The sequence below is a fragment of the Setaria italica genome, chromosome IX (assembly GCF_000263155.2).
Source record: "Setaria italica strain Yugu1 chromosome IX, Setaria_italica_v2.0, whole genome shotgun sequence".
Classification (NCBI taxonomy): Eukaryota; Viridiplantae; Streptophyta; class Magnoliopsida; order Poales; family Poaceae; genus Setaria; species Setaria italica.
The window spans coordinates 48,792,134-48,804,683 of record NC_028458.1 but is presented as its reverse complement, the minus strand read 5'-3'; the positions used below and the strand labels follow the sequence as shown (position 1 = coordinate 48,804,683).

General features: G+C 52.3%; 1 protein-coding gene across 1 annotated transcript; it reads right to left on the bottom strand.

Annotated features, from left to right (window-relative positions):
- Positions 1-68: 68 nt before the first annotated feature.
- LOC101760294 (probable pectinesterase/pectinesterase inhibitor 21) lies at positions 69-1,989 on the bottom strand. Its single transcript, XM_004984852.2, has one exon. It carries the CDS (start codon positions 1,950-1,952, stop codon positions 258-260), a length of 1,695 nt encoding a protein of 564 aa, XP_004984909.1. The 5' UTR covers positions 1,953-1,989; the 3' UTR covers positions 69-257.
- Positions 1,990-12,550: the final 10,561 nt, after the last annotated feature.

Sequence of the window (12,550 nt, the reverse complement as noted above, 5' to 3'; positions counted from 1 at the left end):
ACCACCAATTGTAGTGTATTCGCCAAGAGTATTGCCTGTTTATGATGCTCAGGTACGGTGTGCACTCATTAGTGAATTCTGCACAGCATTTTTCTTCCCATATAATCAGCAGTCACAACATCAACAATCGCAGCCAACAAAACAACCACCACTGTAAATGTTGGTCCACATCGACAACGCAGACCGCCGATCAGAATTCACAAGTCACAACCCGTGCATGTGCATATATACATCTTCCACGCGCATGGCCATGGCTCTCAGTGTATCCTGCCGGTTTGATTCTGCGGCAGGAGCCCCGGGATGAAGGGCACGCCGAGCTTGGGGAGCCACGTCTGTCCCTGGATGAACCTCTCGACGGTGTACTTCTGCTGCGCCTGCTGGTAGGTGATGTTCTTGACGCCCTTCCACTTGGCGCGCTTGCTGGTGTCGGCCCCGGGCCCGTGGTTCTCCACCTCGGCGTAGTAGCAGGTGCTGAGGCCGAAGTCGCCGAGCCACGGCAGCCACCCCTGCGGGTCGACGAACCCGCCGATCTCCGACTGGATGTAGAGCGTGCGCGAGTGCTCCTTCCACGGCCTCCCCAGGTAGGTCTTGAGCCTCCCGGCGCTCGACTCGAACTCCGGGTGCGGCTCCACGGTGCAGTTGTGGATGACCGTGCCCCCCGCCGAGCGCCTCTCCTTGCGGCCCTGCGCCGTCACGATGTTCTGCTGGTTGTCCATGCACTTGCGCACCTGGATGAGGCAGTTCTGGAACACCACCTGCGCGTTGCCGAAGATGAAGTCGATGGTGCCCGTCACCACGCAGTCGCGGTAGTATTGCCGCGACGTGTGCGTGTACAGCGTGTCCTGGTACCCGTCGAAGCGGCACTCGTAGAAGGCCGACATGTCGCTCTGCACCCGCAGCGCCACCGCCTGGTGGTTCCGGGCGCCCGCCGTGTTCTCCACGCCCACGCCGCGCATCTGGAACCCGTTCCCGATCACCTCCATCGTTGCCGTGTCCTTGGTCGTGATGTTCATCGCGAAGCTCTTGCTGCCCGTCACCACCGTCTTGGTGGCGCCGTCGCCGACCACCACCAGGTTCGTCACGTTCCGGGGCACCGACACGTACTCCTTGTACGTCCCGGCCTTCACGTACATCACGTACGCGGTGGCGCTCTTCGTCGGAACCTTGGCCAGCGCCGCGTTGATGGTCTTGAAGTCGCCGCTGCCGTCCGCCGCCACCGTCACGTCCGGCTTGAAGTCGGGCGAGCCGGGGGTGGCCTTCAGCACCCGGCGCTTGGCGTCGTCGGTCATCCACGACGGCGCACCGCCGTTGCCCGCGAGCAGCCGGCGGTGGAAGCTCGGCAGGCCCAGGCTGGCGAGCGTCTCAGAGAACTCGTCCACGAGGGCGAGTATGTTCTCCGTCAGCTCCTGCGAGGTGTTGAGCGCCCTGCGCATCTTGGCCGCGGCGTCCGTCGTGGTGTTCTCGAACCCGTCGAGGCACGTCTCCTGGTACGTCAGCGCGGAGCTCAGCCACGTCTTGAGGTCGTCCACGGCGGCCTTGAAGTTGGTCATCTCGAACCCGCCGAGCCTGTCGAAGGTGGTCTTGAGGTCGTCGATGGCGTAGTCCAGGAGCTCCTTGCAGTTTCTGAGGGCGCCCGACGTGCGCGGGTCGTTCTTGAGGTCGTTGAGCACGGCGGACTCGCGCGCGGCCTTCTCGATCCGGTCGGAGGTCACCTTGAAGATGACCTTGGCAAGGTCCGTTGGGCTCGTGGCGTTGCCGGCCGTCGCCTCCAGCGCGCGCTCGCACGTCTCCTTGTAGTCCACGGGCTGGCAGAAGGACTTGATGGACTTCACCGAGGTGGACATCTCGCCCTCGTCCTCCTTGCCGCCATGGCCCTTGAAGGACACCACGCAGACGGCGGCGATGACCGCCACGACCAGGACGCTCGACGCGCCGATGACGGCGCCTTTCATGGTAGCTTCTTCCGCAGCACCTTACGATCTATATATGCTTAGGTATTTAGTGCCCCCAACCACACCAATGGAAAGGTAGATGCTCTTTATTTTGGTGTGAATTGGAGTACCTAGCAAGAGGGGGGGAGATGAGTTCTTATACAGAAGGCAACGTCAACTTTGGGACAGGGCGCGAAGAGGGCGGTTGTGCGTTGGCGTTGGAGCTGGGAAGGAGCTGCCGAGGTGAAGGGACAGCCACACAACGGTGACGGACGGTGGTTATTTGCGTTGCGTTTGTTCACCTAGTTTTTCGTCTTGGGGGGAATTTTTTTGTTTATTATAGGAATTTGCTCACATTTTCCCTTTTTTTCTTTTTCTGTAGGAAGATTGTTTCACTTTGTTTGAGCTCTGTCCTGCGCGTTGCGAACTGAGAGGTTCGTCATGTTCTGGGCTTTGGGAAGGATCTGAAAAGGCCTCGTTCATCCTGGCCCAGCCGCAACAGCCTCAACTGGGCTTCGAGATTGGTGGGAAGGGTGAGGCCCAATAAGCAAGCGCCCGCATTCCCTCAGGCCTCTCCACCGGGCCAAAGCCACCAGACGCGTCACTGCGCCGCCCCCTCCCCCATTCCTGCGCCTCTCTCGCTCGGATCCACCTCCACCTCAACGACCTCTCCCTCTCGCGCACGCCGCCGCCGCCGCTGCGATGGGCCTCTTCGACGCGCTCTACCGCGTGGTGATGCGCCGCAACGCCGTCTACGTCACCTTCGTCGTCGCCGGCGCCTTCGCGGGCGAGCGGGTACGCCCTACCCCTGACACCCTCCCCGATCCACATCTTCCAGATCGGCCCTCCCCTCCCCTCAACCTCGTGTTTCCTCTTCTATTCGCTGTCGCCATCTCTAGATGATTGATTTGACTTGTCTGGTTTGGTTGCAGGCGGTGGATTACGGAGTCCACAAGCTCTGGGAGATGAACAACGTCGGGGTAAGTTTTTCGTCCCTCTCCGACGTCCTCCCCTTTGGTGGTGTTGTTGAGCATCTCTTGATTCGTAGAGGTACTGAGATCTCGCGTTTGTGATCCAACAAGTAGCGAAGGAAATCGACGCCATATTGATCACAACCTGTGCGCTTGTTGCGTCTAGGAAGATCTGATTTGTGAATATTTGAAGCGATTCTTCTTGTTTGTGCAAAATAGGTCGCTTGTTAGCCTGTTAGGGTTGCTTAATTGTATTGCTTGCGATGATTGTCTTTTTGTTCTGTCCGTTTCTGTAGTGCAGTCCTTCGCCATCATGTATGTCGATGAGGTGGTTGTCTGATATGAAGAAATCCTTGTGCAAGTTGTATTTCATTGTGGATTAATGAAATTGATTTGATGTTGTAGATATTAGTGCATGATTAGAATTTTGACTTACGACAAAACTAAAATGGCCTACATGTTGGGAGGAAGGGAGTATATGGGACTAGCATGGTAGCACCTCTACTGGCTGTTTCTTTTTGTTTAGTAGGTAGCATAATTTCGACAGCCTAGTGTTCGCCATCTGATATTTTGCTGTTTTTTTCCTCCGCATTTTACTTCGCAAGCACAGCTTCATATCTGTACTCATTTGTTTCTCAACAATCATGTACATGCTGATAAGTTTCTTAGTTTTACTAAGGCTCAGTGAAACAAATGTCTACACCAAATTAAACACGATAGGATGCTTCCTTTTTTCAAATAACTGGATCCGAAATAAGCATAGGAAAGTAGCATTGTTAATCATTTACATCTCGTGCCAACTGCCAAGCACATGAGGCTAGCATTTAGAACACATAGAACACAAAAGGAATCAAGCATCTCTTGGATTAGTTGGTCATGTACTGAATTGTGTTTTCATTGTGCCTGATTTCACATTTCTGTTTAGAATTCATTCTGTAGTTATTTGTGTGATGTATGATCTAATGTTTTGGTAAGAGAACCATAGTTACTGCTTGACATTATTATTAGTGAAAAATAGCAAATATGTTACATTTTTACTATGAACATACATTTCAAATCATGCCAAGCCAAACTGCCTTGCATGATACACAATCACAAATGCATGATGTTGATGCAAGAGTTGAATTGTTACTTACACAATATACTGTGCATTGCAAAGAATGTTGCCAACTCATGAGTATGCGATGATGTGGCTTAATTAAAAGGCTTTTTTATTATCAATATCAATATCAATATTATATGGTTTAAATTCTTGGCAGTGTTTTTTGTGGTTTACACTGTTACAGCATTTAGAGGGCAGATGGGAGAAAACATCTCTGAAGATTGGTTTGACATGTAGAGAATTTTGTTGTCATTGTTCTTGATCCTTTGTTCTGTAGAACCTTTTAGTACATAATTTCCCTGCCAATCCCCATGGATTGGGAGGGTTCCCCTTCTATCCAAAAGGATAGTATACTGGGGAGAAAAAATCAAGAGGACCAGATCATGTGTGTTACAATTCTTATTTATGATGAATACACATTTCATATCATGCTGAACCAAACTGCATCACCACATTGCATGACACAGGCGTAGATCATGAATGCTTGACTCTAATTAGAAAGAAAGGCAGTTGAATTGTTACTTGCTCAATGTAGAATGCAATAAAATTGTAGCCAAACATGGATAAATATTGATTTGCAACTCAACTTATAGCCTTTATCTGCTTGAATGATGAAATGGAATGTTGAGCAAAATTTTTTTAACAAAGGTTATATGAACTTACATTATACAGCATTTTTATAAAGAAAAAACTCATTCTGAACAGCACTTTTGAATAATTCGGGTTGGAGTTCGTTTGGAGATGGTATATGGTGGGCATACTGGTTCATTTTTTTGTTTAGCTTTGCCTTTGCTTCTGACCTAGCATTAACAATCAGATCAGGAGAACAATGCTTTTAATGATGTTACATGAACAGTTAACCTCAAAATGGAACAAACCAGGATTCCTGTCTTGTTCGGAGTCTTTTGATCGAATAGACTTTTGACACGAGTAATTTCGGTTAGTCTTCTTGGATGTAGCTTTGTATGTGTTGGCATGAAATTTTGTGTTGGGTTTCTGCACAATTTATTTTGTGCAACTAGTAACATGTTAGCACAATTACAGTTGATGAACCTTTCATTGCAACCAATAACTGGCAGGCTGCATTGCTTCCGTTCCTACACTTTTTCTTCTCTGTTTCGAAACCAAGCTTAGCACCAGAAACTGAGCTTTATTTTGTTGCAACTGCATATAGGAAAGCTTTGTCGTTGCTCACTTGTTAATGCTGTTATACTCTGTGTTGCTCAGCTAATGATTCTTTGTAATACGAACTTGCAGAAAAGGTATGAAGATATACCAGTTCTGGGGCAAAGGCCAGCGGAAGAATGAGAGCATCGAGCTCAGGGTTCCCAGGATGTCGCTTTCCATGAAATTAGTTTCCATTTGAGCAACGGGTTTATCATTCCTTTTTGACATAATAACAACCAATGTAAAATCCTAACTCTTTCTGGGTGTTGCTACTCATTCATTTACTCGACACTGCTGTTGGAGTTTCGTGGTGCATGGTTAGAACCTGTTATCCAGCCAGGGATCGGCATGTTTGGTTGCCCCGCCCTCCGTCGAAAACTTGTAATACTATGAATGAGAAATGTTTTGTTGGCAACTGTGATTTAGAGATCCATCATGCATCCTTTGGTACTGAGAGCTGTTGGCCGGCGGCAGGTAAGCTCCCTGAGCTCATCCCTCACACATCACACTCACACACAAGTCTAGAGGTTGAAGATGAGAGCACAGCTCTCACACACACACTCAATTGTTGCTGCTGAACTGAATCTTGGAGCTGCTCCTCTACTATATAGCACCAATAGTCAACTTAGAGTACAAAATATGAGTAGAACTACCAACTATTCTACCTACTATTAGTACTATACATGGCAACCTACTATTAGTACTATACATGGCAGGCATACTGCCCATCTACTCATGCTATCTCTGCCATACACGGCAGGCAGGAGCTCACCTGCTCCATTGACTTTCAGCAAAAGCACAATAAAAAGAGAGGAGCAAATCAAGACTTTCAGCAAAAGCACAATCAAAAGAGGAGCAAATCAAGAGCTAAACAATTATCCAACAATCCTTTCCCTAATTGTGAAGCTCTTCCTTGATCTTCTCGATTCCTATCTTCTTCCTCAACTCCTGGAGCCGAAGATGCCCCAGTGGCTTGGTGACGATGTCCTCGAGCTGCTGAGAAGTCTCAACAAACTCGAGTCTAATGCGTCCTCCATCGACACAGTCATGGATGAAATGGAACTTGGTGTCAATGTGCTTGCTGCGGTCGTGGAGGACGGGGTTCTTCGCCAATGCGATGGCGGACTTGTTGTCCACCAGAAGGACCGGCGCGTGGAGCTCTTTGCCGGTGAGCTCCCGCAGCAGCCTCCCCAGCCAGACCCCTTGGTAGCTTGCGGTGGCGGCTGCTATGTATTCTGCCTCGTAGGTAGATTTTAAGCCACCACTTTCTACTTCTGGGACTGCCAGGTGGCAAGGCACGACCCGATGAAGAAGATGATCCCGGTCGTGCTGCGCGGGCCATCGATGTCACTCGCCATGTCGTTGTCGCTGTATCCAATCAGCTCCAGCTGCTCTCCTCCTCGCTTAGGATAGGCAATCCCAAGCCCTGTAGTCTCGACGACGTAGTGGTGGAGGTGCTTGACCGCGGCGAGGTGATCCTCTCGCAGGTCTTCCATGAAACGGCTCACATAGCCCACGGCGAACGTGATGTCCGGCCGTGTGTGCGTCAAGTACCTGAGCCTGCCCACAATGCTTCTGTACCGGCATCGACTTTCGCTGCGGTGCTGTCCTTTGATAGCTTCAGCTTCTCTTCCATGGGCGCCCGGCACGGCTTGCAGTCTGCCGCTCCGTTCCAGGAGCTTCTTCGCGTACGCGCTCTGCTGGAGAGTGATGGCGCCATGGCTCTGCTCCACCTCAATGCCAAGGTAGTAGCTGAGCAGGCCCAAGTCGCTCGTCCGGAACATCGCCGTCATCTCTTCCTTGAACGCGGCGATGCCATCCTTCTCCTGGCCGGTGATGATCAGGTCGTCGACGTACAAGCCGACGATCAGTGTCTTCCCCACCGTCCGCCTGATGTAGAGCGCATGCTCGGTGGCACATTTGGTGATGCGGAGGCCCGCCAGGCTCTCGACCAGCTTGATGTTCCAAGCACGCAACGTTTGTCGTAGCCCGTAGAGCGCCTTGCGCAAGCGGAGGACCTTTCCTTCTTCTCCGACGACGATGAACCTCGGCGGCTGCTGCACATATACTTCTTCTCGCAACTCGCCGTTGAGGAACATGGATTTCACATCCATGTGATGGACCTCCCAGTTCCGTGTCGCTGCCAGAGCCAGCAACAGGCGCACAGACTCCATGCGCGCCCCTAGAGCAAACACTTCCTCGAAGTCGATTCCCTCGTGCTGCACGAATCCTTTGGCCACCAGCCTCGCCTTGTGCTTCACGACGTTGCCCTACTTGTCGTGCTTGACTTTGAACACCCACTTGAGCCCAATCGGCCGACCGGCCAGCGGATCGACGAGCGCCCACGTCTGGTTCTCCTCGATTGAGGCCATCTCCTCAACCATCGCTCGCCGCCACCGAGGGTCCTGCTTTGCCTCCTTGAACGTGGCCGGCTCCTCCGCGCTGCCCGGATGCAGCTCTTGTTCTCCCAGCTCGCGCGCTGCCAAGCCGGGAATCTCTGTGCCGCCGATGTAGTCGTCCAGGGAGCGGAACCGGAGCAGCTTCCCATCGTAGCTGGCATTGAGGTGTGGAGAGATCACGGGTGGTGGCGTGACGTACTACACCCCCTTGGCTGGTGTCACCGGTGTGCCGCCTCCTTCCGCCTGCTCTTCTGCTCCGCCCGCAGCTTCCCCTGCTCCTGGAACAGGGGATCCTCCCGCTGGGGAAGGCGGAGTTGTAACTTCCCCTGCTCCCGGAACAGGGGACGCTCCTCCTTTCTCTTCCGCTGCCACTCCTTCTTCTCTGGTGTGATGCTCCTTGAGCTCGATGGTGAAGCGGCTGCCGCCACCCACTTCTCCCCCTTCACCGCCGGATTCCCAGTCCCAACTGGCCGCTTCATTGAAGACCACCACCCGTCGGGATTGCGGATCAAACAACCTGTAGGCCTTGCTCCCCAGCTCATAGCCCAGAAACACCATGGGCTTGCTCCTGTCGTCCAACTTCTTCAGCCTGAGCCTCGTCTCCTTCACATGGCCAACGCAACCGAAGGTTCGAAGGAAGGGCACATCCGCCTTGCATCCGTGCCATGCTTCAAACGGCGTCTTCCCCTTCAGGCTCTTCATCGACAAGCGATTCAAGATGAACACCGCCGTGCTCACCGCCTCACCCTAGAATGCCGTCGGCAGCTTCTTCGCCTTGACCATGCTCCGCGCCTTCCCCACGATGGTCTGGTTCCGCCTCTCCACCATGTCATTCTGTTGCGCAGAGTATGGCGCGGTGAGATGGCGTTGGATGCCCTGTTCCACGCAGTAGAGGCCGAATTTGATGGAGTTGAACTCGCCGCCGCGGTCGGTCCTCAACACCTGAAGCTTCTTCCCGAATTCTCCTTCCACCTGCACCTTGAAGTGTCAGATTGCTGTCGCCGCCTCGTCCTTGCTCACCAGGAGATGGAGCCACATGTAGCGGCTGCAATCATCCACTAGGAGCAGGAAGTAGCGCCGCCCGCCGTACGTCGCCGCCAAATTGGTCCTCAGAGGTCCCCATGGACCAGCTGTAGAAGGTCGTCGGTGTGAAAATTGGCAGTCTTGGGGAAGGAGCTCCTCCTCTGTTTCCCGGCCAGACAGCTGTCGCAAAGCTCACTGGCGTGATCAATCTTGGGGAGGCCGCAAGCTATCTCCTGGCATGCCAACTACGCCAGTGCATCAAAACTCAAATGCTCGAAGCGGGCGTGCCAGAGCCATGCCTCGTCGTCGTGGTGCGCTGCCAGGCAGACCGGCCGCCCAATCTTCAGGTCCAGCGTGTAGAGCCGGTTGTAGCTTGTCTTCACCTTGGCGAGGAGGTGGTGGTCACGGTCGCGGATTCGGAGCACCCCGCCATCAATAAGTACTTGGCAGCCTCGCTCATTGAGCTGGCCAATACTGATGATGTTGCTGCACAGGCGGGGGATGAAGTAGAAATCGGTGAGGGCGCGATGCTCGCCGTTCTGGCACTTGAAGATGACCGTGCTGCACCCCTAGATGTCCACACGTGAGCTGTCGCCAAACTTCAATGTCCCGACGACGCCTCTGTCCAGCTCGGTGAAGACCGCGCCGTCGCCCGCCATGTGGTTGCTAGTGCTGGAGTCTAGGTACCATAGCTGCCTCTCTTCTCCTTCGCCGCCATTCTCCTCTCCGAGATGAACCTGCGTTTGAGGTTCGTCTAGCCGCACTTGAGTGCGCAGGCGCAGCGCGTCTTCCTCCCCATCAGCATCGTTGAGGGCGCAGACCTGCGCCATCAGGAGCACGGGCTTGTCGTCCTCGCCTTGTGTGGGGTGCGCCTGCTCCTGGCGGTGCAACGCTTTGCAGTCCCAGGCCCAATGCCTGGTCTTGCCACAATTTGTCCTTGGTAGAGGCTCGCCCGCCGCCGCCAGCGCTACCGCCACCGCTAGCACTACCGCCACCGCGCCTCCTTCTCATTTTGCTGCGCCCCCTTCCGCTTCCTCCTGAGCCGCCTCCGCTCATGACAGAGGGTCCTTCCCCTGTCTTTCTATCCCGCGCTTGCACCGCCCACTGCTCCTCTGTGAGCAGCAGCTGGCCGCCGGTGGGCGCGTGCGATGCCGCGTCCACGGCGCGGTCCTCCACCGCCTTCAATCGCCCAGCGATGTCCTTGTTGGTGAGCTCGCTCATCTCGAGCAGAGTCTCGATGGACATCGCAATTTGGGCGAGGCAAGACGGGAAGACGCGGAGGAACTTGGCAACGACCTCCTTTTCGGTGATGGCGTCGCCCAACGACACCAATTGGCTGACCATTATGGTGAGGCGCAGCGCGAAATCCTCCACCGCCTCGCCGTCGTGGAAGGTGATGGCCTCGTACTCCCGGCGGAGCTGCTGCGCCTTCGCCTTACGGACGCGGTTGTTGCCAAGCCGCATCGTCTTCAAGCTTTCCCACGCCTCCTTGGCCATCTCCTTGGAGCCCAGCGCAACGGAGAACTCTGACGGGACACCCTTCAGGATCACCTCCATCACTATCTGGTCCTCCTGCTCATCGTCAGTGTCGACGCTCACCGCCTGCTAAAGGCCCCTGGCCTTCATCATCACCTCCCACTCCGCATAGTTGCTGCGGTGAGGATGGGGAACTGGGCGCCGCCGATGTCGCGCACCGTCTTCTTCACCACGAACGTCGCCCCACGACGTCCCGGTGACAGAGACACCCGGCACCCAACGGAGGCTGGCCGGCGCCCTCTTCCCCTTCCTCTCTCTGCCCCGGCCGCCCTGGATCCTTCAGGACGCAGCTCTGATGCCACTTGTTGGCCGGCGGCAGGTAAGTTCCCTGAGCTCATCCCTCACGCAGCACACTCACACACAAGTCTAGAGGTTGAAGATGAGAGCACAGCTCTCTCTCACACACACATACACACTCAATTGTTGCTGCTGAACTGAATCTTGGAGCTGCAGCTGCTCCTCTACTATATAGCACCAATAGTCAACTTAGAGTACAAAATACAATGAGTAGAACTACCAACTATTCTACCTACTATTAGTACTATACATGGCAGGGCATACTGCCTATCTACTCATGCCATCTCTACCATACACGGCAAGCAGGAGCTCACCTGCTCCATTGACTTTCAGCAAAAGCACAATCAGAAGAGAAGAGCAAATCAAGAGCTAAATAATTACCCAACAAGAGCATGAAGATGACTTCTAATATAAGGCAGCATCAGTTAGGATAGGGCCATAGGGCGAAGAGGATGGTTGTGCATCGGCTTCGTATCTGGCAAGAAGCCAAGGGTTTTTTTTTTTTGGAAAGCTTGGGTGTCTCTACGGCCTTTCATTACCATCACCAGATTCCGCTAAATCGCGGATCACTTGCACATTTACAGAATCGGAAAGAGGATCAGTCCATATGCATGATTGCTCCGAACCCTAAAGTAAACCCAATCTTGCAAGCTCGTGCGCAAACGAGTTAGTACAATGTGGAATAAGAGAAACAGCTAAACACACAAACTCATTAGCTAACATGTTTCGAATATCCCTGAAAATCACTCCACAGTGGGCACGATCATGAGCATCACATGTAATAGCTTCCTTTAGAACACTTGAGTCAACCTCCAGCTGCACATGGGAGATGCCATACAATTCTACTGTCTCCAATACCTTGAGGCAACCAACTGCTTCCGCCAAGGTTGAGGAAGAGCCACACGACGCGAACAATGCGAGTTCTCACATTTTAGCCAGTTTTTAGCGGAAGGATATCTAAGAATGCCTCACGTAGCCTGGCCCGGCTAGCAGCAAATGGCCTCACTGGGCTTGGAGATTGGTTAGGGTGAGGCCCATAAATCGGAAAAGGCATTATTCGTACTACTCATTCGATATTTGATTTTCTTAAACAGCGCACATGGTACAATTTCGCTGTGCGAGTACTACTAGTAAAACACCAGTTACAATTTATAACAGAAAAGGCATACATTCTATAAGAGATGTGCCCAAACTATGTATCATGCAAAAATTCAACTCGATGTAAAATGTGATGTGTAACGAGACAAAATTAAACTCGAAAGTATAGTAATATTTATCCGTTCTAACTATTTTTCTCAATTTTTATCTGTGTACACCGAGCTTAGGATTATATTGAGTAGCGGTGTTATTGGTTCTTTTTTCGACGCTGCTAGCGCCCAGACGTCAGATGGGGAATTATCCATCGGACACTCCGTTGCAACATCCAACATAAATATCCGCAACAACGAAAATATAAGCCAATATTTAAAAAATATGTAAAAAATATAGTGCAATGTGAACATCGTATTCTGAAGGAAAGAAATTCCCGCCACGACATTGAACGTCTGTTTCATGCTCAACCATATGATAGGTTGAGCTTGAGCACGGTGAAACACTAAAACACAAAAGTTGCAACATGAAACATCAAAACCTAACTGTTGCAATATTTATACCACACAAATAGCGTTTTGCAACTGTTGACGCTAGATTTCGTCACAAGTGAAATCAGCGCCAGGAGAAGAGGAAATGGGAAAGTACAGTTGGAAATCGGCCGAATGGCGCTACAGTTCGAGATCGGTTAGTTGGCGCTACAGTCCAAGATCGGCCAATGCTACAGTACGGGATCGGTCGATGACTTCTGCCTCGCTTAACCCTTGGGGTTCGGATCGGACACGCCAGGCTCCCGATCGGTTACCTTTTGCCGATGAGGAATCGGCCGATTAGAAGGTTGGAATAATTGGGCCGGTACGGGCTTGGAAAGGAATAGAAGGATGAAGGAGAGATCAGCCCGTGAAGCGTATAATAACCAACCTAGTACGAATCGTACTTGCAAATATTCGTTTTCTATTTGAATTAGGGATAGAGTTCTAGTCAGATAAGGAGTCATCTGTACGGGGCTATAAATAGCTACCTTTGTAGATCTGT

Excerpts from the sequence above, each read along its gene's own strand:
- LOC101760294 (XM_004984852.2), bottom strand. The coding sequence starts at position 1,952 with ATGAAAGGCGCCGTCATCGGCGCGTCGAGCGTCCTGGTCGTGGCGGTC.